This window comes from Lissotriton helveticus, chromosome 4_1, assembly GCF_964261635.1.
Source record: "Lissotriton helveticus chromosome 4_1, aLisHel1.1, whole genome shotgun sequence".
NCBI lineage: Eukaryota > Metazoa > Chordata > Amphibia > Caudata > Salamandridae > Lissotriton > Lissotriton helveticus.
Window position 1 is genome coordinate 1,591,843,835 of NC_136063.1, and position 26,036 is coordinate 1,591,869,870.

The window sequence follows — 26,036 nt, forward strand, 5'->3', positions numbered from 1 at the left end:
AGGTGTGCGGGGAGGGAGTTCCATGCCTTTGCTGCTAGGTAGGAGAACAATCTTCCTCCCGTGGTGGTTCTGCGAATCCGTGGGACGTGGCGAGGGCGAGGCTGGAGGAGCGGAGCTGGCGGGTGGGGGTGTGGAACGAGATGCGGTTGTTGAGGTATTCAGGGCCCGTGTTGTGGAGCGCTTTGTGTGCGTGGGTGAACAGCCTGAACGTGATCCTCTTGCTGACTGGGATTCACTGATACCAGTCATTTACATACTCAATTCAACATTGAATGAGAGGAAGAAACCTTTGAAGGGGATGGTAGGAATGATCCTACTAGAAACAGGGTGGACGGAAACAGCAGTACTTTAATCTTTGTGAACTGTGGAGCTCTAGGTGCAATCTTAAGGGTAATTAGAGCACAGGGTAGAGTAGGAGGTATGCTCTCAAAAATAATCAAATTTATACAGTTCATCTATCAGAGGGTGCAAAAGAAGGACACCTAGGGCCTCATTATACAAAGTGCCCCAAGGGCGCAGCAGGCGTTTGCGCCTTCTTTGCTTGCCCCCGGGGCACTTTGGTAATACAAAAGGGACCCCAGATGCTTGTGCGGCCCCTTATGTAATACTGAAACCACTGGCACACATACAGCACCAGTGCTTTCTCAAAAGGGCGTTTCCTCATTTGCATGGGGGCGCTGCCCGATGCAAATAAGGGAATTACTTTGCCTCTATGCCTGCGTCGTATTATAGACACAAACACAGAGGCAAAGAAGCTGTCAGGGGCGCACTGAAAGAGGGCCACCTAGAAGGTGGTGCACTATCAGTGTGCCCCCTGATAGCAGCCTCTGGAGGGGGGTCCTCCCAGACGTCCCCTTGCAGGAAGGTGCGATCACTCACTGCATCAACCTGCAAGGGGATACACATTCCCCTTTAGAAGTGCAGGTGGGTTGCCACCTGTACAGTGAAACATGGAGCGGTTGCTTCAAGGCCCCTCCATTTTTCACCTGAATGCTCTGCCCAGGGCAGCACATGTTTGTGGTTGCCCTCAGTGCAGTGCATTTTATCTAATAGGGCACACTTTCACTGTTTGCGCCCAGTGCACCTGTTTAAGGTGCGCCAAACAGGGAAAGCGTGCCATATGCATAGTAGTGCCCCTAATGTGCACAAGGGAATAAAGTATGCTTAATTTGGAGCAAGAACATATTGTAGAGATGTCTTGGAGGATGTAAGTTAAGATGCACATTGAATGCAGAATGCCAGATACCTTCCAAAGCCCTTTATGGAAAAAGTTCCTAGTTCGCTTACAAAGAGACTGGTGTACCAGCCTAGACAATGCAAAACTGCGGCTATGCTATCAGTATTTGCGCCTCCCACATGTTTCAATGCCCACACAGTAGACACTCACATTTGGACCACTGTAGAATACTAAGGTAGTTAAATGAAAAAGAAAAGCAGGGAAATGTGACATATGAATGTAGAGTGCAAATAAAATCATGGTAAGTTGAAGCAGGTGTAGGATAGAGTTAGCAGTGAGGGAAATTAGAATGTAAGCATTAGAATATTACTTTTTTATGATTTCTTTCACTTGAAGTTAGGGAGGTGAAAAAAGAAATGCAAATGAGACAGACAAATGGTAATGTGTTTTAATAACCATTTAACCAGCAAGGTATATTTGCTCCCAACGGCGAGCCTAGGGACCTCATGGTGTAATTTGGCTATCTGTGGTGGGGGAATGAGCGAGGGGAGACTTCATGCTGTTCGCTTCATGTGGAATGGGATGTACACTCCACCAGCTAATAAAATACTAACATCACAATTCACAAAGTTATTTTCAGTCATCAACGTGCTTACTATTGAAAATGACTTAATTTAAAACTGTTAGGTATACACTAAAGGAGATCTAGCAATCTCAAATCAATTTACTACTGTGTAATATTATCTTGTGTTGGCATAATATTACACAGTAAATCCAATGCAAGCAGTGACGAGTGGTTGGTTCAAGCCGTGTGTTGCCTTGCAAGTTTGTGAATCGACACCAATACATCAGCCCTTGGCCATTGACAAACATTTCTCTTACACTTTCCAACCTTTAGCAAGCATTGGCAAAGCCAATCGGTGGGGCCTACTGTCTTTGCCAATGGTCTGAGCCATGCTGTAGATTATCCCCAATGCTGTGCAGTATGGTTTTTAAAAAGCGACAAATAAAACATAGGCGGCCTTCATTTTTTGTTTTTAACAGATTTTTATTAGTTTATAAGAAAGCAGTCAATCACATCTCAGAAACAATACTGTAATTACAGTCCAGTTCCGGCATACATCTTGCGTCGCTCACCCATGCTAATCCCTGGTTGTCTCTCCATGAGGAGGTATTAGTCCCGCTCAAGCGCACAGCAGTGGTGAATTGTCTAGCACAGGTTAAATTCTGCGGATCCGCCGGGTGTAGTGCCCCCATAATAGACATATAACAACTCAACATTCTGCCCCTCAAGTTACCCCTAAAATCAACCCATCCCCCAGGCATGTTGCTTTCATCGGCCGTCCTGCACGGTAACACTTATCCGTTCACTGGGACATCAGGCATTCTTTTTCAGGTGATGCAGTTCTCTGCTGAGGCCACATCAGGCAGAAGCCTCATTAGGGAGCTCGAGCCAGCTGCCGGCCATCCAGATCATCTAGCAAACTTATGCTCACTCTCCCACATAAGCGGCCTTCATGTAGTTTTGTAGGCACGCACACCAAGAATACACGCACCTAGAAAATGACATGAGTGCCTTTTTAAGTCGAGCCTAGAGTCAGTGCGCAAGCGCTGCTCTGGTGAAGGTTTGCTGTAGTTTACTGTGTTAGGGAAGCCACACCCATTTTTTCATTGGCTTGTTTCTTTGTCCTTCATAAATGGTAAAGAAGTGTGGCTTAATGGTTAGAGCCGCAGACCCTGATGCAGTAGTCTGGCCGGGACCAGCGTTCAATTCCCGCCTCGGCGGGTCTTGGGCTCACTTTCCTTGGACCTGATCATTCTCGCCTCGGTGCCTATTCTGATCATGAGCCCCACTCTGCACCTCTGGGTAATAGCTTGCTTAATCTCTACAACGGCCCCAACAACGCTGAGGATGCCTGACTTCACCTTGGGGGTGCCCAGGAGTGGGCTCCTCACAGGGAAAGGCCAGGAAGGGTTCCTCGGTGGTATTCGTACAAGCGCTGAGATGCCTACGGGTATTTGTGCGCTATATAAGTGCGTAATTATCAATTATCAAATGCTGTCTTGCATAAATGCGAGTCCTATTGCCTTGCAAATGCTTGTTTTTGTAGGCAGTGCAGCAGTGTGCTCCTTATTGCTGCCGGGCAACTTTATTTTCCTTGCAACATGCTTCTTTCCATTTTTATGTATTTACTTTATTTTTCGAACAGGTACGGTATGCTTTAATATTAGCGGCGGTGCACTTCCGTATTAACTCAAATGTTGCATACTCATCGTGAGTCACGATGATCTCAGAACATATGTGTTCCCATACCTGGCGTGTTCCTCAGTTTGATGCTTACTTTCCCTCCATGTTAAAGAAAAGTAGATATTTCAGCACCCAGGCTAATGTGCTGCAAAGCTAAATACATATAACGCCCCAAAAGAGAGACCCATTGCATTGCAAATGCTTGTTTCTGTTTGCCTATCCAACTCAGAAAGACTGCACACCTGTGAGGTATATGGCAGACATGAGCACTAAGCCCAGCTATAGCTGCACCCTATTTTCACACATCATTGACAATAATCAATTAATAAAAACGTATTTAAGATTGAAAAAGGTATTGAGATGATTGATTAACAGCTGTAGTATAGTATTCAGTAGAATTGAAAACTATTTTCTTATTTAAGTATGTGCGGATTTTGTGTATAAATGTCATTATAGCCTCGCTAAAAGCTTGCTATCTGTAAGATGTTGAGTCTCCAAACAGCAGTTGTAAGTAATGTTATTCATTTACGTGGCTTAATCTAAAAATAATATTTTTCTACAGTCCATTGTAAATGAACTGCTAGAGAAGCAGACAGCTACTACAAACAAGCATTTGCAATGCAATAGGTCTCTCATTTGCGAGAGTTTGAGCTATTGGCATTGTAAATGACAATGCCTTTTATTGATGTCCTATGAAATCCTGCAAGCAGTGCATAAAAACGCACTTTGTACTTTTAGTCCTTGCTTACGATAAGCAAGGCTGGCAGTAAAAGAGGTGCAGTTCCTGCCTGCTTTGCTTCTCATAAGCAACTACTATAAGTACAGAGTGCATGTTTACACACCGCTTGCAGGTTTTCAAAACACATAAATAAAAGGCATTGTCGTTTACAATGCCAATAGCTCAAGCTCTTGTAAATGCGAGACCCTTTGCATTGCAAATGCTTGTTTTTTTAATGCAGGCCTTTCTGATATGCTATTTTATATTGGCCCCTATAAGCACTTAAGGATTAGACACTAAATGTGCAGATTCCAAACAGCAACATTTTACATACATACATCAGGGCCTTAGAGCAGTGCACTTAGGAGACACAGGGATACCACTCCAAAAGCTACGCAGCCTGCATGCACGAATAGCAGCATACCTAAAGGCACTTAGAAAGAATCACCAGATCAACATAGGGGGCATGCCAGTGCACATTGCAGGTGCTCGAGGGTAAAATCTTTGCAGGAACTAAACAGTCCACTTTGTTCTTACCTACTTTAGCCAACTTTTTCCACCCCAAAATCAGGACATGAAGTTAGCAGAGCAGCAAAAGTGTTGCACTTTATGGGCAACCTAAGCTGCAAACACTGTAGCTATCAAGAACAGGGTCCTTTGGAGGAAGTAACATCACAATACTATGGTTTCAGCTCTGTTCAGTCCTCAGCAAAGGAAGAAGTTACTCCTCTGTAACTTGGACTTCAAATGACTACAGGTGAATTAATCTACCACTCCCATTTGCCATTTTTAAAGGGAGTCCCCAGTATAAGTTAAGTGAGTAACATTCAGACCAGTCAGATGTATAAAACAACAGAAGCACAATCCAGCCCCACTTCATTCATCTCATTTAAAACTTAAGAGTCACTGGAACTGCTTCCAGCTTGTCACACAGCTCCCTTTGAGTTAGAATAACATATTCTATTACAAGAAAGACAACTGAAAATGGCGTAGGAACAGCAAGAGTATACAGGGCTCATTTGACCAAACCACAAAGTGTGGGTCAATTTTAACAGGCAACAATAAGTTCTTCGCCACACGGCTTAAGCAGGGTAACTATATGTAAGCCTTTCCTGTGGGACCCTTCAGAAACACTGACAGAAAATGCTCTGTAGAGGTAATGTACTTGCATAGAGCTTCGTGCCGACATATTGTGAAAGTATTCACTGACTTCCACAAGGGCTGTTATAGCTCTCAACCATGTGAAAGTTAGTGAGGCTAAGTGTCCTAGCATTGCATTTCCTATAATGTGCTCTTAACCCTCTTAGGGCTCGATGACCTTCACAGAACGGAAAAGCACAGTGCAGTACAGTCATTTGTTTAGTGCTTTGTAATCGTTGCCCTCAAGTAACAACTTTTACTGTAAGCTGATAACCATCTCTGTCATTGCCACCTTCTCCAAAGGGAAATATAATAGCCACTAACAATTTCAAACAAAGTTTTCTGCCTACTTTACAAAACACTGGTTTGCTGAGCGGAACTGAAGGCCTAATGTTGACAGTTGGTAACATATTTTAGAATTAATGGCCCTTTGCAAGCAGGAGGAGCGAAGTTATATCAGTTGGGGCCACCTGGACATGTTTTCCTAAGTGTGGACATGTCAGCCCAGCAGATAAACTTCAGCATTAACACCTCTGCTGTACGATGAGTGGTATAAAGTCAGGTCTACAGATTTATGGTGTCTGGTGGAGAATAAAGAGTTTGACGGAGAGGAGAGGTGTTTGGATGCGATGCTCCTGGGAAGAAATCAATACTTTCTACCCCTCTAGTTCTTTTAATGTCGCGAGACTATGGGGGAATAAAGACGACATGTTAGCAGTTCATCTGTTTGGGTGCAAGGTGATTTGTTATGGGCCGGTGCCAGCACTGCCCATAGTAGGGGGGTGCGTAAGAAGCCAGGAGTCACTTGCTGTTTGTTTTAGCCACCTCAAAACTGTGTGATATTAATCAGCCACTCTGTTCGCAAACAACTTGCACCATACGTGCATTCTGCTACTCACAATATATGCAATAGCTAAGCCTCTACTGCCGAAATCAGGGCCCTGCATACAGACAAAGGCATAAAACTGTTGTTGATCGGGAGTATTTCGTAACAGTGTCATATTTACAGCAAATTTGGAACGTTAGGTGGCTAGTCCCACTACAATGTTTAAAAAAATTAATTGGTAATTTATTCAATCTGAAGTTTTTACCTGGTTGAGGCACACACTGAAAACAACTCATGTGAGGACCCTTGCTGTAGTCACAGGGATGGCAGGGGCAGATCCCAGGGTAATGGTGGTCAGCGGCTGAAGACTGGGTGCGCAGCTGAGAGTGAGTGCTACATGCCGCTCCCCGCCGAGGAGAACCTGTGGTCTGTAAACCACGGTCTCTGCATGTTAAGTGAGCTGCTGGGGTCCGATGACCCATATTTTGGCGTGCAAAAGCCGGCGCTTTCTAAAATATTGTGTGGTGCCTGTGTTAATCTGAAACGCCATGCTCAAACCTAAAACACGGCACCTGGGAGTGGGACGGGGATAAGGTACTGCAAGCAGGGGGGCCATTGTTGACATGTCTTGCAACGTATAAAAAATGGGAGTGCGGGCGGGGGGAGGAGGGGAGAAGGCACGGTCAACAGGAGTGCGGGCAGCGGAAGGGGGCGAGAAGGCACGGACAACGGGAATGCGGGCGGAGGAGGGGCAAGAAGGCTGGGACAACGGAAGTGCAGGCGGGGGGCAGGGAGGAGAAGGCACAGACAACAGGAGGGAGGAGTGGAGTAAAGAAGGCAGTAGGAGAACCTCACTAAAGGAAATAGTGTTCACAGTCTAATTAGCATGTACCGTGTAACACTCGAAGTAAAGGGGCCAGTCACCATGGGAGGTGACAAATGAAGAGGAGGCAGTACTAAGGAGGGGCTAAAAAGCAGATTGACGAATCAGACACCAGCATTTACGGCAGACAATGACACAAGCCAATGGCAAACATGGGCAGAGTGTGGGCGGGGTTTCTATTCATCTACAATAAGTCTCGCAGAGCAGCACATGCGTGCTGGCTCAGGCTCTACCTAAAAAGAGTTATTGTTACACCATCACTCACTCATATATACATATGACCTGCACGACCCTCCCGTGATTCAAATCTGTGGGCTGCTGCTAACCTAAGGCTTGCGTAGCGAGCACCTCCGGTGCTTCTGTATCAAGGTGTGTACTTTATTCATGTTTCTGTGGGACTTGCAACATTTGCAAAGATGCTTGATGTTAAGTAAACCCTGCTTTGCTGTTAGTAACTAACTGCAGAGATAGTTTAGAGATTTTCAGTTTTGAGATAAGACTGCTTCCCCATGAGGAATTGGAGCTGTAACTTGACCGTTTACAAGGTTATGCGCTATTTCATATCGTGAGTGGAGACTGACAGATCGATCTTTGGCTGCTTCCATATAGGGAAAGAAATACAGATGAGGGCAGGGGGCAAGCAACTGGAGCGTAGGTGAAGCAAAGCAGAGGCAAGAACCAAAAGGAGGAGGCAAAAAGGGGGTCATGGATGTTGAGAAGCAACATGGAGGAGGGGTAGCAAACAGCGGGAGAGAAGAATAAGAATGGGAGAGAGCACAATGTAGGGGGGGAGAACCAAAAGGAATGGGGAGGAACTAAGCACACGAGGGAAGGGGTCGAAGTACAAAGGCAGCAATCAAGACAGATGGGGAAACTTACACAAGGAAGACATTAGGAAAACATATGCACTCTCGTAGAGTACTTAAACAGATAAATAAAAAAGTGTCTCTTGAAAACAGAACTGTGGAAGGACACAAGTAATGGGTCCATGCGCCAGAGGAGTTACAAACCTAAGTAGAGGAAGTGAAGCCTTTAAGAGATGCCAAATTAAAAACGTTCAAATCAGAGCAGCAGTGATGGCAATCAATGGTAAATAATGGGTGGGTTCCAAGCCCACTGTAAGTAAACAAAATGTGTCGCAGAGGAAGTGTATGCGTTGTCTATGCAAGAGCTAAAAAGGTCAAAGATTTACAACAGTCATGGGCTGATGGTAATAACTTTTCAGGGTGGTAAGAGGCCTTGAACACCCTCACATTTTGTGACAGTTGAGGAAAAATTGTTTCACCAGAAGGAACAATGTTTGCCTGTGGAGAAAAATAAAGTAAACAAATGTACAATTGCACAGCAATAATGCCTTTCTTTAAAGAAGAATTACATTATGCAAACACATGAGTAAAAATACCAACATGAAAATCTCACCTGATTTTTTAAGGACCCTGCCTAGAAAGCTGTGACTGGTGCATCTTTCTTGGCGTACTCCTGGAAAGGTCTATAAATACCAAAAAAGATCAAACTATGTCGATGCACCTGCACAGAGCTCCCAAATTTACAGTTTTTTAATGAATCCAGAACAAAAAAACATTGAAATTGTTAAATTGCATAATTCAATAATCGAGCTGTCATGTATGCATTCATTATCTATGTAATGCCTTTAGCCTTGGCAAAATTAATGAATTTGGGTTTTAAGACTGCTTATCAGTGTATTCACTTAAGAGCTGACATTTAGTTGAGTTGCAGCCATTTCAAGTATACTGTGCTCTGCATAGAGGTAGCTCCCTCAGGTTTCCCCAATAGTTATTCTTCATAGTAATACAATATTCAGGTGTGTATATGAGTACATTTCATCTACATCAAATGACAAGAAGTTGGGGGAAGTGATATAGCTTGTGAAGTCCTCAATTTTATATGGTGTACCGTAACACTGAGGAAGCCAGGAATCTCAAACTCCTTTGATCCTATGAGCATTCCTCTGTACCTAAGAGTAGCAAAGAATCTGACAACTGCAGTTGCTGCTGAGCCACTCCCCCTTGCCACAAAATATACTGAGATACTACTATAAGGATATGACATAGACAAAGCATCCACAAACTTTAAAGGGATATCTATTATTTCCTTCATTGAACATCAATAGAAAAATGTTACATCATTCTCTAGCAAAGATGGTAACGTATATAGGTTGCTATAAAATAAAACAGAAATGGACACCATGAAGAAAACTGTTCAGTATTCTTTGAATTGTCTTTTACATAATTGCAGACAGCCATAAAGCACAAAGTGTGATGCTGTACTGATCATCCGAAATCCCTTTTGCTTCATATTCCTCACTAAAACATGGCTAAGTGATGAGCAAAATGTAAGGAGTACCAATTGTTCACAAATTCTGTAGCAAATATGAGATTATAAAAAGCAACTAATTCATGTCACTTGAATGTCATTTAGTGTAAATCAAAAGGATCAACCCAATCCCCATTAAGCTACATGTCATTTGCCCCTGCAGGGTGACAACCCTATTTTGTGAAGCAACTTATGGAACTCCTGAGATGATAAATTGATCTCTTCAGGTAACAGTATGTTCCTGGGAGACATCAACCTACATTGGGGAGATCCAAGGAAGCCAACTGCATCACAGTTCTCTTTTTTCTTATGAAATGACAGCTAAATTCAAGGAAGTTACTTTCAGACCCACTCTAAAGGCTAAATTCTGCACAACTTACATCTCATGGGTAATAGATTAAGGGTGAGAAGTTGAGCCCTCTGGATTGGTAGGGTGACTCTCTTAAGCTATTATCTATAATTTCTTCTGAAGTACGAATTTCCGGCCAACCAAAGAGACCCAAACAATGAGCAGCATACCTGAATACCAATCATCCTGCCAACCTAGCAGATAATATAGGGGCACATACATTTACATTTTAAATTGCGAATACCTAATTGCGAATTACTGAGAATCGCAATTAGGTAATAGCAATTTACAATGCATGACACTCAAAGAGTTTCAGATTGCGATTCCTAGGGGGTTGCAAATCTCTCTACCTCAGTAATATTAATGAGGTAAATCACAATTTGAGAACTACTAGGAATTGCAAAAATCACAGGGATGGTGGCCTGCTGAGGTCAGCAGACCACCATGTCCATGATTGCTTTTAAACAGAGCAATCTTTTTTTTTGTAAAGCAGCCCGTTTTCCTTGAAGGACAGTGAGATGCTAAACGAAAAGTAAAATGAAAAGTTTTCTTTTCATCTTTTAGGAACAGGCAGTGGTCCTTGGAATCACTGCCTGCTCTAAAAAATGCTTTTACAACCATTCACAAAGAGGAAGGTGTCCCTTGGGAACCCCTTCCCATTTGCGAATGGGTGACCACCTATTTGTAGTAGGTGGTAACATAAACATTCACTGCCACAAAACATGTATACATACCGTTAGGATTCGGTATTTGGAAGGGACGCCCTAAACACGCCCATTCCAAATACCGAATCACAAACTTCATTTTGCGATTCGTTAACAGGTTACCGGACCGCAAATTGGGGGTTGCTGCATCAGAAAAGCATTTTTTGCGTTAGCAAAAGGGCCGATTGTGAAGGCTAAAATGCTTGATGCATGTGTCCCATAGTCTTATCCTGAGGCACAGTCCCAACAGACCAAAACACAAATAAGCTTGCAAATCAATACTTAGAGATTGACAAGACTCATGGGCAGGGTATGACCAAAACAACTACAAAGCTTACACCCCTCAAAATCAATGCAATTGTATTCAATGTCATGAACAAAGACAGCTAAGCTCTTAAAGTGACAAAGCACAAGAGGTTCATGAATTATTTGCCTATGATGCCAGAAAGCTAAGGATTGTCTAAAACAACGCATTTTCAAAATTAAGGATTCCAAGAGCAAAAGCTTTAAAGATAGAAAGTCCATATATGTATATCATTTAGAAACATTCTCCACCCTCTTCAAAGACATGGTGTATACAATTAAACTCTCTTTTCGATCCCTTATGGCAGTATGTGACCATTGTATCACAATCAAGAAAACCAAGGCCACATAGTCTTCCTTCAGAGTAGTGATATGATCAGAAATGTTTATTACCATTTCTAGCATAAATGAACCATTGCTTTCCCTTGAGTCTTTATATTCAACTCTTCTCAAAGGGTTCACCATCCCAGTTAACCTCTATTGGATTAACTTAATTAATACCTCCATGTTACAAGGCCTATGTTATGTTCTGTTATGTTCGAATAAACGAGATAGTATTTGTTGAAAGCATATATGCAAAAAGTTCATTTGCACTAAAATGAAAATTCAATGTTGACAACTCACCCTTGCTTACTTATTGGTTGAATAAAAATGTTTTAATAGGTTTCCTAACTGAAGCAATGATGGTTCATTTTGCAAGGTAAAATGTAGCGTGTTAGGGGCCCGATGTAGGTAATTCCGATTTACCGACTCTTAAATACCGAATCATACCGATTCGGTATTTAAGAGTCGGTAAATCGGAAGCAGGCAGATGTAGGTAATAAATTACCGATTCTGTACGATTCGGTATTTACCAAATCGGTAAATACCAAATCGCTATTTCCCATTGATTCCTATGGGCCTTGAAGCCCATAGGAATCAATGGGAAATACCGAATCGGTATTTACCGATTCGGTAAATACCGAATCCTGCAAGGGTGAACAGGGCGTCACTTTGACACCCTGTAGCACCCCAATTCCAGGCTTGTGTGTCATGTGGCACACATACCTGCCCTAAGGGCATGTCTGTGTGTCACATGGCACAGGTGTACATGCACAGATGTGCATGTACACCCTGAATTCGGTATTTTACCACCCAATTGTATTGGGTGATAAAATACCGAATTCTGAAGGCCTGTAGCACTGTAAACAGTACTACCTACATCTGGGATTTACCGAATTGGTTAAAATTACCGAATCGGCATTTTACAGAATCAGTAAATTTACCGATTCAGTAAATTTACTGATACTGTAAAATAATGGCCCCTACATCTCAATCACCAAATACCGGTCGGTAACGGCCGAATTCGGCCGTTACCGACCGGTATTTGGTGACCTACATCGGGCCCTAGATACATTAGCTGCAACCATGGATCTATCGCTAAATGTAACCGTTCAAGATTTAGGAATAATGAGACAGAAATGTTATATCACTTAAATTTAGTGCTCATGGAACCCGGCATGCAATGATATTTTGGTCTTTGAATATTAATTAAGATCTGAAAAATAACCCTACTAGAGATCGGAAGTCAATGAAGAGGTCTTTAGACAAGTGAAATATATTCTAGTTAGACCACTAAACAAATGGGAAGCTGCATTTTGTATAAACTACAAATGCCTAAGGAGTTTCTCACATGCTGGCAGTTATACATGAAAATTAACTTCATGCATTCTCCTATACCTCGTAGCCACACAATGACTCCCCTCCCCATACAGCCAGCACTAGAAGCAGAATGCTGTTCGAGACAATCAAGCACTGCATTAACCTCCTGCGGGACCCACCTATTCCTCATTCCACAGAAAAGTGCAATGCCATCCACCTCTGCTTCATTAAAAAAATATAGAAGATCCAACAGCACATGGACAACATCACCAAGCCTGCTTTAATTCCTACACCCACACTTCCCATAGATTACCGGAAAGATCAGCCTTCAAAGCTCTATCCTTTCCAGATCTCACTGAAATACCAAAATACTTCACAGCTACTCCTTATGTAGATGATGTCTTACCATTGCCCTTCATCAGAGTTCTATCCAGGGATGCTCTCTTAACCCTACTTGTCATTGTCTTCACCCCGTCACTCACACCATCTTCACAGAAACTCTCAAGACACAACAGATCCTGTCACCCCTAAGAAGCCTCCCCAGCAGCTGGCACACCACTGCCCTTTCTTTCATTCATCAGAAAGATCATTGAAAACTCAGTCGATATTAAACTCCAAGACCAAATCATTGCTAACCATCTTCAACGCGACTACCAGTCTGACTTCAGATCACGCTGCTGAATGGAGACGCCAATCTTACACACCGTAGAGGATTCCCTATTGACAACAGAGCAAGATGTCTCCTGCTATTGCTTTACTTCTCAACTGCCTTCATCAAGCCAACCATCTCACCTGCGTACACACATTGGAGTCTCACATTAGATTCACCGGGAATGTCCTTCACTGGTTCTCCTCCTATCTTTCTAATCAACACCAGTTTGATCACCTGGGCAACTCCAGGAATTCCCTAGGTCTCCAGACTGTTTCCTGTCATCTTCAACCTGTCCACACCGTACCCATAGATAACAGCATCAAGATTTCCTACTATGTTGGTGATACACAAATTTACTTGAGAGTATCTTCAGCTTCGGAAATCCAATGCCTCAAACAGTGCTTACACATCACCCAGACCTGGATGTCTAGCGCCTACCTGAAACTCAACCCAACCAAGACATGGTTCCTGTTATTTGCCAAAAATAGGAAACAATATACAGTACTGACCTGGTTCAATGACATTTAACTTGACTGTTGGAACCTCAACTTTTACCGAATGCCAAGTCCTTTGGGTTCACCCTGGACACCAACCTCATCCATAAGGAACACATTGTCTAGAAATACAAACATGGCCTGACACCAGCTCTCTCTTCTAAAGAAAGTCAAACTATTTCTTTCAAAAAGTGACTTCATAATTGCTGTATTCAAGTACTCTTGCATCTGGATGATGGTAATGCCCTACTCCATAGCCTTCCAGACTCCACACTTTCACCTCTTAGGGATATCCTACATGGTGTCACATGTCTCATATAGGGTCTGAAGAAACATGATCTCATCACATCCATCCTGATGGAGCTCTATTAACACACCATGCCGTCCCTATCACGACGAGCATCCACTCTCATCTTGCAGGCAAGTACACCATTACGCTAATAGGAAATATTAATTCCACTTGCACAATCTGAGGAATTTGATAATTTTGCATTACTCTCGCAATGGGGATTTACTTATACATTTTGCAGCTTCACCAACGGAATTAATCTGCAGTGAATTGTTTCCAAAGAGGCCTGGAAGAGGGAGAAGTCCCTCCATGTTTAAAAATCCACATTAGAATAAAGTTTAATCTGCAGTGTTTTTTAAACATAGAGGGAGTGGTCCCTCTTGCGGCCCTGTTTGGAAACCACTGCAGTGCATACTTCATGGTGCTCTTAGATACTCTGTAGTGTATGCCCCTCTGCGCCCTTATATACTTTTCAGTGATTACTGCAGTGTGTGTAAGGGTGCCGGGGGGTATGCAGTCGTTTCTAAAGTTTAGAAACTGCTGCATACCACTCATCGGTGACTCCCTTGCATGCTGCATTAATCACTGCAGAGTATTCACGGATGCTATAAAACACCAGGGGAGTAATACAACAATCCCTGAGGTTGCATTGAACGCTAAATTCTGTTTGATCCCAGCAGTCTGTTACCACTTTGAAAAAAATAATCATACTATGAAGGGAAGGTGTGCAGGAAGGCAAGCAGGCTCTTGATTCAAATTCATCCACTCACAGCTCCTCAGCAACTGTCACTCAGAGAATCCTGAGGTACAATTAGGTCATAAGGTTCTAGAGGGACACATACAAAGAATAGAAAGCAAGGTGGGCCAAAACGCAATGTTAGGAGTCCAAGCAGAGATCAAAGGCAAGGGGCAATAAAGCAATATAATGTTATAAAACTTGTTGAATTGCTGCAGCCTTTTGATACATTGTGGTATGGCATGGTATGGTATTGATATGGTATGGTATGGTATTGTTTGGTATGTTATTGTATGGTATGGTAATTCAATAACTATTTTGCAAACACCGCTGCAAAGAAGGAGAAAACAATTAAACTCACATGCTGCAAAATGGACAATTGAAAGAAATTAGAGGAGTAAACATCAGAGTTTAAAATGTTTGCATAAAATGGAGAAGGAAACTATGTACTGAAATCTCAAAGGTGGAAAATCCATACTGAGCGGGGGGGGGGGGGCGTCATTACTGAGAAAGAGCAATCACCTCTTCTTTTTCCTTTGGAAGTACGGGACATTCAGAAGGGCACTAAAGCAGAACAAAGGGGTTCAATATTATTATGTGAGAGTCCATTTACAGGAAAAGAGGATGGTGCAATCAATACTAGACGATGCTCAGTGAACAACACATACACATACATTAAATTTGATGCGTAACTATGTTAGTATCCATTGGAAATCGCTAGGAAGGATATTACATGATCAAACTTGTATACAGAAGGAAGAACAAAACTACAATTTGTAGTTTTGGTAAGAGTGGTTTTGAAAACCCAATATTAGGTGAAGTGCCATAATCGAGTCTTGATCCTACTGCATTAGTTAAAGCCGTAGTCTATATTATGGAGTGATATAGGACAAATGTGTTTCCTGGTAAGGTTGAAAAAGAGGACAAAGACTCTATCAGTGCCTGGGGTTCAAGAATGAGCTCCATGTCAATCATTAACCACAGACTACACACAGTGGGCAGTGGGGGAGGGATTGGTCACACCTCTGATGTCCTTAACCTACGGCTTCAAATATTGCCACATTCACCCACAATCATCACCTCAGTCATTCCAGAGTTGTGCTCTAGTCAATGGGTATTTTATCCAATACAAAATCTTCTGCATTCACCAATGTAAGCAGCATGTGAATGCAGGCACTGTTGGAGGAAATACATGGACGCATGCATTGCTGGGAGGAGCACGTGGATTCCTCATTATCCCACACCAAAGCTTATAAGCATTTGGATATCATACATATAAATATAGAAACTGAAAAAGCAGGATCGAGCAAGATGTGGCAGAGCTGTGTGTTGTTAGTGTTGGAATTTGTTGAATTGCATGTAGTGAATGTGTCACTAATACATACAAGAAATACTCTGGATGGTAAATACTATGAAAGGAACCCTGTGGTAAGTGTCTTCCTGCAATTTGCGAACCCACTTGGTGCTTTAAAAAATTTACATTTATAGAGCTTTCATCAGGCTGAAGAAATTCACACTGTTACACTTACAGTCGCATGCTAAGGAACAGTGCATAAATTAACATGCACAGCCTGATAGTTATATAAATAGCATCAAGCAAACATACAGAGCTACAAGGCATTTCACCTTTTTCAGCAAAGGGCGATGCTGCAATTAGTGTTAAATAGTATAATGTGAATTTAGCAACTTTCTTTGCTTCCAGCGTTTTTGTATCAAGATGGCAAAGCTTCGAGGTTACAAAGACCAAGGAAGAAGTGGAGATTTTATATGTTGTGCACGTAGAGAAATTGAATAACTAAGGTACTTGTGTAATATTGGGAGAGCTAGAGGAAAAAACATCTGTTCCTTTTAAGGTTCACAAATATCAGCAAATATTTGACTGCATGCTGAATGCCTTAAGCTTTCACCGTCCCAGAAAAAAATGACACCTTTAAATAAACTTTTATGATTTCATATAAGAAAACATCTGTTCTGGGACCTAATTGTGACTGTCATTATTTTACCTAATTAAGCATTGTATTATTCTCATGATTTGCATGAGCGGTATAACATTTCAACCAGAAATGTTGTACAATAGAACAGTAAAGGTACATAGCATGATAGGTAGATAGGGTGTATAAATCAGCCAAAGTGGGTAATTGAAGTATTATACAAAAACGCTTTTTTGTGAGGGGCAGATATCGAAATAAATACACATTTTAAAAATAGGTTCTCTATAGTTTGTGGGTCATTGGTTGTTTGTCCTTTTCGATTACATCTATGCCACTTCGGTGTAGTTTTACACATTTTAGTAAGAGGCGCAGACCTCAAGATGCAGTGGGTTTCAGTAGTGGGAATCTAGAAAACAGAAAGAGACATTAAAATCTGAACCCTTCAAAAGGTGGTTTGAGGGTTACTGGCAATATTAGAGGGTGGATTAAAAAATCCTTTGAGTGGTGGTGGTGTAGACAGTCAGTAAGTATGTAAGCAACGAAGTTTAGGGAAATTCGGTGCACCACTTTGAACTCAATTGTTTTAGCTCAGAATGTCCAGACTTTTTAACAAGAGAGAATGATGGGTGTTTGCCTGAGCAAAGTGAAGAAACTTGTCTAATTGGTGGTAGAAATATTGAGAGGGGCCCATGAACAGGCCTTTGCAGTAATCCAAGTTACCAATCACTAGTCCAGTAATTAGTGCATAAGTAGCATTTACTGTAAGACATGGGTGTATTTTCCCTATGTTCTTCACTTGATAAAGTGTTTCCCTTGTGTTCATAGTATCAAACTATTCCACAGATATTATACAGTTGAAAACTGCACTGAAATGTGTTGCAGTGAAGGAGAAACTCAAGTTATCTGGGGGTGGGGGAGTAGATGGAACAACAAGGAGTGATGTGTAAAAGAGAGTATAATAAGTAGAGGCTTCAGGAGTTCAGCATCAGGAACCTTCAGTAAATTTAATGCCAAATAGCTTTGAAGCAATCAGAGAACTGTGAGTGACTGTAGGGTTAGAAGGTAGGAATAAAATGAAGATCAGAGTAAAAGCACAAAAATATTAAGAGAAACCAAAAGAGGAGATGATGCCCTCAAGAGAGATACGTAGGACCAACCATCCATGCACCACTGCTGGTAAGTAGGTTGGAGAAAAACAGCCTGATAGACATGCTTAATATTTGGGAGCACTCTTTCATAGTGATTTATTATCTATCCCAATTAAACAGTATCAGAATTTGGACACTAATCTTAGCGCCAGAATTCCTAATGAATATTCAGGCAAACATTAAATACTTCAGGAGAAAATGTGTCCTTTAAGAAGCAAACTAAACTCCTTGAATCTCAAAAAGGAGATTCTGAAGTTCAATCAAGATGATTGAACCTCCATTTGCAGATTCAACATTTCCTACTTCTTTCTAAGTAAGGTTAGCCTGCAGTTTGGATGTGATAGGTCTGAAGGGCACCAAGAGAGGGACAGAAGAACCTTACAGACAATAGTAAGAAGAACAAGACAGAGTATTTTGTCAATTTCGAGTTCTACTTGCATTGGTGGATTTTAGTTTAGTTGGTTTTATTGTACTTGTGTTTGATCATTTACTTTCTTTAAATTATGTTTCGCGTTTTCCTTCTATGTGTTTTTTTATTGAACAGAAGGAAGATTAGTCAAGTATTGGTTAAATAGAATGACCCTGTTTTTTAGTATTTTTGTTTGAATCTGGTGAGATCTTGGTGGTGCTCCTAATTGCAATTGTGGTAGTTTGATTGATTCAGTTCATATTGTCTTGTCTAAGGTTGGGTGCTGATTGAAGGTGTCATGTCCTTTAGGATAGTCCCATCATGTAAATACAATTACATACATTTTGCCCCATCCACATGACATAACGGTCTTACACAGGTGACCTTTTACCTAGTATCTTACTTCGGTCTCTTCGTCACCAGGCTCTCTGTACCCTATCTTAATCCCTGGCGCGCAATGGAGATGCTTCACGACCGAGCAAGTACGATGCTCAATTCGGGCAGCCGGATCGAGTTGGAGCGTGCGGCTCGCAATAGCTCCTGGAGTTGGACTTTGGAGGTCCGTATCGGACCCCCTGTTACCAGCAGCCTTATGACTCGGACACAGGGGGAGACCCATGGGTCTCCCCAACACAGGCATGTACGGTGCGGATGGCACCAACGCATACCCACTGTCCGCACTTGTCCACGACGTACCCATTCAGTCAATGGGAGCCCATGCACGCGTCGTTCGACTGGCTCCCATTGACTTTTATGGGAGTCCGACCGAACCGAGTCCAACAGCATTCGGCCGCATCGTACTTGCTTGGTCGGACTGCAGGAGTCCGGATTGGTCAGAAAACACCCTGGATCCGGCTCGGACGGAGAGCTTTCCGACCCAGATTGCAATCGGCTCCATACTTTTCATTTTCTTTTAAAGAAGGGCAAACTAACAACAGAGTTCTTATGGAGAAACAAATAAGGGCAAATAGCATTGGGAACTGTCAACGCTCACGATGTTAGGTTGTCTGTTAATGTGATCAAACATTGTTCATATTATGACTGTGACTATCACTTCCATTATTAAGAAGTCAACTGGGGACGCCTTTCATTTGATAACAGCTGATATGAATTGGAAAATTGTTCCCTCTAAATATGGCTTTCATCGCTGGTGCACTAAAGTCCCATAGAATAATAATGTGTTCACCACTTTTTTATTTGGACTCAATAAAATGAGAATGCCTCGGCAAAAAAAGGTGAGATCAGGAAAATATTAGTTTGAGGACAAGTACCTGCAATTTATTTTGTTGGAATTGTGTGCAGCATTTTATAGAGTCAGCCAGAGAGCCTTCACTTGTTATGCCTCTCTCTTGAACAACAATGCAGAAAATGTGTGGGGCTTTTAAAACATAAAAATAGTCTAAGCATTCTTTGACATAATTAATTGGTTTTTATAGTGCTGCACGCAGTATAGACTGCTAAATGCATGCGTTTATCCAATGGTGAAACATATAGAAAATCATCGAGATTCGGGAAGCAATAATGTCCTTGCAAAATGGGAAACTCAGGGACTAGATGGCATACCTGCTGAATTTTATAAATGCTATGTGGATATCATGGCACCGGGTGCTACTCGAACTATTTGAGGAATCTATGGAGGCAGGGGTCTTGCCCTCCTCGATGAGAGAAGTGCTCCTTTCCTCGCTGCTGGAACCTGGGAAACCCCCCCAGAAGCCGGACTCTTATAGGCCTTTGTTGCTAATTAATTGCGACACTAAAATTCTTGCGAAAGTCTTGGCCACCCGGTTAACATTATTGATGGATAAGATAGTCTTCCCGGATCAATCGGGATTTGTCCGAGGGCGCGCCACGACTCACAAGTTACGTACCCTATTCTCCTTGATACAGACGGTTGCGCCTGACTTCCCGGTTGCGGCAGTTTTCTTGGATGCCACAAAGGCATTCGACTCTGTGGAATGGAGCTATTTATTTAAAGTGCTACAGCGGATGGGATTCCCGCCCATGTTTGTGACATGGCTTAAATTGTTGTATTATAAACCAACAGCTAAAATAGTGATCAATGGTCATATGTCTTCGGCTATGGAACTTACTAGGGGCACACGCCAAGGATGCCCTCTCTCACCTTTGCTTTTCGCAATTGCGATTGAGCCACTAGCGGCCAGACTACGCCAGATTCACAATGACAAAGCATTCCGGTGTTATCAGCAACAACTGTTGATATCGCTTTATGCGGACGACATAACGCTGTATGTGAGGGACCCAGAACCCAATCTAAACCCTCTACTCAGAGAGTTCTTGTTGTTCGAACCACTCTCGGGGGTTTATATTAACTGGGGAAAATCACAATTCTTCCCCCTTATGAATGTAGTTGCTAAATTCCCCTTAGACTTCCCTTTAGAATGGTGTGATGATGACCTGCGGTATTTAGGGATACAGGTGTCCAGAGATCGAGAGGAGATGCTGCGTTTGAATTATGGAATGGCGATTACGAAATTAGAGGCTAGAGTCACCCGATGGATATCGTTATAAATATCACTGGCGGGGAGAGCGTCTCTTGTGAAAATGGTGGTACTACCCCAGTTTTTATATTTGTTCCTCAATATCCCTTATTACCCTGGCGCCTTCTTTTTTAAGACACTACGTTCTGCGCTGCTCCGGTTGGTGTGGGGTGGCAAACAGCCCCGCCTTTGGTGGGCAATTATCACACAACCGTATAATAAAGGCGGATTCGATATTCCTGACTTAGAAGACTTATTACTTGAGTGCACAGGCTCACAACGCATATCACTGGATGAGGCCTACACCGTTCATGCCCCAGCTGGCTGTTGAGGATTGGGTGGCCCGCCCGCTCCCTCTTAGCGGAGTGATCCATGGTCCACTGGGTGCTGTGGAGACTCCCATTACAACGGTCACCTGTACAGTAGACGCTTGGAGGCGGATAGCGTGCATCCTGGGAGTGCAATTATTGTACTCGCCACGCTTCCCCCTCGCATATCACCCTGGCATGATCGTACTGCAGGAGGCTGGATTTCGAGCCCTGTGTAAAAGACTACGGATTACTACGTGGGGCGACCTCTTTGCTGGTGGTCAGCTCCGGACGCAGGAGCATTTATTTCATGATATTTACCTTACGCCACTGGAGATTTTCTTAAACGTCCGTCTCCGACAGAGGATGCGGATGTTACTTCCAGAGTTCCCTTCGGAGCCAGAGACCTTTGCGCCATTACACCTTCTCCTAAGCTCCCCTGACGGGAAACACTTAGTGTCAAAATTGTACAAACTAATCAGGGAGTGCAGGACAGGCATTGCTAGTTCCGCTCGTACCCAGTGGTCGGCAGACCTGGGGCAGGAGATAACAGATGAACAATGGAGATATTGCTGCAGCATCATGGAAAACATAACAGCTAGCTGCACATTCAAAGTCATACACTATAAGTTCTTGCAACATATATATTATACTCCCGCCAAGAAATACCGCTTTCACTTATCAGACCATGACAGGTGTGCAAGGTGCCAGAGGCCTGGGGCGGGATTCATGCATCTGGTGTGGGAATTTCCGGCTGTGAACGAGTATTGGTCACAAGTTCATAAGGCACTAGAGCGCCTGATGGGCACTAATCTTGAAATGGACCCTTTAATGATGCTGCTGGGATACACTATGCAATATCCTAAAAAGGCAAGGACATTTTTCGATATTGCTCTTTTGATGGCGAAGCATAGTATTGCTTGTAGGTGGGGGAGAGGGAGAGCTCCGAAATTCAAGGATTGGCTGCATGATCTTATATACTGCCAGGAGCAATCTGCTGTATATGCGGAACTGTTACCAATGTCCTCTAGGCCGAGGGATGTGTGGGGCCCTTTGCAGACGTATTTGCTGAGTGATGAGGAGAGAACAGATGTGAGGGTCGCGGAGCGTGGTGCCCCGGGGTCGGATGGCCGCCCCACGTAAAGTGCTACTAGGGATGGAAGGGATGCCTACTTAGGTGTTGCCGCTATTGCAGATATTTGCAACTGTGAACTTGGTGCTGACCCTGATGTATTGCTGACTAATTATATGCTGCTGTTGAGAGCGATGATATTACACATTCTTGTTCTAATGCACTGTTCTGATAGCTGATGATCAACTGATGTTACTGACGCTGGAAAATTGTGAGCCCCCTTACAGGATGGACTGCCTTTTTTACAAAAACTGCTAAATGGATGGACTTGGTCTCGCCCCACTGCCTTATAATTACATGTATTGTGCCTGGCTTTATGATGCTTAATAACTATGTGCACGACGCAATGTTATGGATGAATCTGATATACTGATGGTGTATGTTTAACAGCATAACATTTCAAAAATAAAGTTTAAAAAAAACAACATATAGAAAATCATAATTTCCTTAATTTCTATATGGGAATTTTCTGTTCTATGTTTCCTTCTATAAATATTGTTGTCATTACTAAAAACGTAGTAATCTGATTTAGTCGAGCAGATAAATGTGATCCTACTAGGCAGTCATTGGTACATGAGTACATATGATTTCAACAACTCGCACAGTATTCAGATGTCCCAACACAAAATCTGAAGAACACAAGGAATATCAAACGTCTCCAAATTTGTTGCTTGTACATTATCATATTGTTTAATGCCATCATAAGAGAAGATATGCACAAAGCTCTGAAATATTATATCTTTATCATCTTATGTGTAGGTACGATAACTTCTAATTGATTAATCCAAACAATCTTAATTTGGTGACCTAAAATAACATTAGAAACTTGGAGCTAAGGGTGTTCAGCATTGGCCTGATATATGTGGCTACCAGAAGCTAACTGAATTTTCATAAGTTCCAGGCATCTCAACTAAAATCATCTCAGTGTATTTATTAGAATCTATTAAGCGGAAACCACAACAAATTAATGTTAGAATGCAGTATGTATGGGTTAATACATTTTAGGCACGAAGCTATTGGTAAAAAGTTATATTTACAGACTGATTGAAAACAAGGTGGAAGAAAGGTTCTACACAGTCAACACTTTTTATGAAAGTACATTCACATAAACATTGATTTAATAACTGATATACTTATCTTCTGTGAAAACGTTTGCAAACATTCTACGACTGGATTAAGAATAGTATTTTAGCTAGTCACACAATATTAAAAACCACTACCGTATTAATAAACATACCATGATGTGTTTAATTATAAATTGATGCACATTGATTTGTACTATGCTTCAGTTTTGTGGAAAGCACCTTGCCGAATTTTCCAATCCTAGAATTTGGATGACATCATCTAGTTCTAAGGTATTGTCAGGGAAAAGACAAGCTAGGTTTCTAAATAAATGTTTTCTAAATTAAAGGTTCAACCAAAAATAATAATTAATGTAAAATGTATATTTCTTTCAAAAAGTTGCAACCCACATTGTTTTGTAAACAGATATTTCAGCTGTTTATCTTTACATAAATTAATGTTATTGTGCTGTATGTGAGGATCTGGAGTATGTTACATGATTATTAAAGGTGGTTATCACATGGTAAAATACATACAACTCCATAATTTTCAGAAACTTGTGTACTTTGTACTTTCTGTACATTGTTGACTATTATAAACTTTGTTGTGAGTTTGGAGAAGGTAGATATAATTTAATGGAGTCAATTTGTCTTGGCCTTGTAGGCATTTATTGCTACATTGGTAGGTATGGCTTCCAATTGTAAAGTGATCAGACATCCTGAGACTAAGGGCATCATTAGGATGGCGGGCGGACTTTGTCCGCGCGCCATCCTGACGGTAAAAGGGACCGCCCACCATATGTGCGGTGGTCCTATGGGTGACATTAGGATGCGCCTGCCACACTGGCGGGCGCATCCTGCATAGCTAACATTGCGGCGGGCGGTGCTCTGGGCACCGCCCGCCGCAATGCCAAAAACGCATGTCGCGCGGTGCCTGCCATGTTGTGCATGCACATGTAGGGGGGTACCATAGGTATCCCCCATGTGCCCCCCAGCCTCCACCCAACATCCTGGGGGCCCGCAAAGGGCCCCCAACCTCGAAATCTGCATGCCTTTCCATGGCGGCAATGCCGCCACAGAAAGGCTCCCTCCCGCCTGCTTCCTGATATGGATGGCGGTGTCTAGTAGACACCGCAACCATATGAAACCCTTTTCCGCCCAGTTGACATGTTGACTGGGTGGAAAAGCGGTGGGCGATCTTCCCGTCCTCCGCATTCCCCCCGCCTTACTAATATGGTGAGGGGGAAATGGGTGGCGGGCGGTCTAGGATGTAGGGAGGATCGCCACCGCCATGCGGGAGGTGGTGATCCGCCCTACATCCTATTAGCCCCCTAAGTCTGACACAGGACAAAAAGCCTACCCACCTTCTAAAAATATGTTTTTTTGGACATTATCATATGGTGTAATCTCAAGAGGTTGTGTTCGCATAGCCACAGAAAACCTTAATGCTGTCTGAAACGTCTTAGAGGTTTATTTACAAGCCCTTAGCGGCACATTTCCATCACAACCCATCACTTTTGTGAGGCTCCAGAGGCACATAGTGCAGGTCCATATCTACGAGGTCACAGAAAAGCCACCCTGTGTGGCTCTTCATGGCCACGTAGATATGGTGTGAGGCAACGCAGCACAAGTCACTGCGTTGCCTCACATTGTGTCTGGGAGGCATGCTGTGGGTGATGCTGTGGTATTGACACATTCTCAGATTTAGAACATAGCCTAAATCTGGGAATGAGTACTGTGTGCCTTTCAAGTGCAGGTGCAGTGATTGTTTTTGTGAAGTAATGTGTCCTTTCCTGCACCGGAATTCAAAGCAGGCACCCTTGCTACACGGTGCTAGGGTGTCTGTATTGGTGCAAGACTGACTAAATGGCACCAGTGCAAAGTAAAAGACAGGGATGCATCGTATTGCCATTAATATGGCCCATCCCTTCACTTTCCTTATGGTGCAGAAAGCTGATTCGCGGCACAGTGTGGCGTAATTGTGTTGTAAATGAACCCCAAATGAACCCCCTAGTTTGGTCGTAATCTTGATATGCCACTTGTGTTATCAGGAAAGAAATATCAGTTGGCAATCTGTGTGCATTTTTACCGTATTGATTAAGAAACTCTTATCTTTTATCACAAAGATTTATTTTTATGTTTTCTTTTTTGTTTCACAGACAGAAGGATCAAGGCTTCAGAGAGAACTCAAAGGATATTTAGCGGCCATCAAAGGTGATCTAAAAAGCTTTCATTCTTCTTATGTGATATGTTTTTGGGCGCAGGATAAGGCTGTGAGCATGTATGTACCAATACATTGTTGCCTGTCAAAGATTTGCCACTGCTGAGCTGCTGAGCCAAAGAGACCAGAATAAAGCCAAGCAGTGAACTAACATGGTGGTCTCAATGGAAAAATTGAAGGATGAATATAGAGGAGATTGCAAATACCTCTGTGTTTAATTCTGTACAGCGCATGATCCCTTCATGTTGGGGAACAAATATAGAAAGGATTTCACCACCAACTCTGGACCTGCTCTTGGTGGTCACTGACATTTTTTTTAAATTAGAGGCTGCCAGTACTAGCAAATGCTATGCCTGGATTAGCCTTTGGCACCCCTGGAAGTGATCTCACTGCTCCTGGTCTCAGGATTATGTCAGTTGTGAGAACAAAAGGCATGCATGTTTTTAGGAGCCCTGTTTCTTAGCTGAGATTCCCAATCTTTCCCTTTCCCGTAGCCTTCCGGCAACCTAAAGGGACTAAAGAAGCGGAAAAAGGAACAACGTCAATATGCCCTTGTAGTCATACGTGATGTCATTCCCGCTACCCCTTTCATTTTGATGAATCAATATCTATAGCTCTGCAAAACATTTGAATATCAGTACTGTGATGTATTGTCAGTCCATAGCACATCCTGTGTATGATCCTATAATAGCAGCTAGAAAAATAGATCTAAATTGCACTCACCTTGTGCCTTCTGTCTTAACAATTCCAAAAACCCAGACAGGGAAATTTGGTGATAAAGCTTTTTAGGTTGCTGCTGATAAAACTTGAAGCCGCCTCCTTTTTACTTTTTGG

General features: G+C 42.6%; 1 protein-coding gene across 4 annotated transcripts in view; it reads left to right on the plus strand.

Moving 5' to 3' along the window:
* Positions 1-26,036, plus strand: part of AMPH (amphiphysin) — a 959,953-nt gene that overhangs the window by 457,945 nt on the left and 475,972 nt on the right. For all 4 annotated transcript variants that reach the window (XM_078688208.1, XM_078688209.1, XM_078688210.1 and 1 more), the window contains exon 3: positions 25,141-25,195. In XM_078688208.1, coding sequence (XP_078544334.1) covers positions 25,141-25,195 — 55 coding nt within the window. The remainder of the gene's footprint in view (positions 1-25,140; positions 25,196-26,036) is intronic.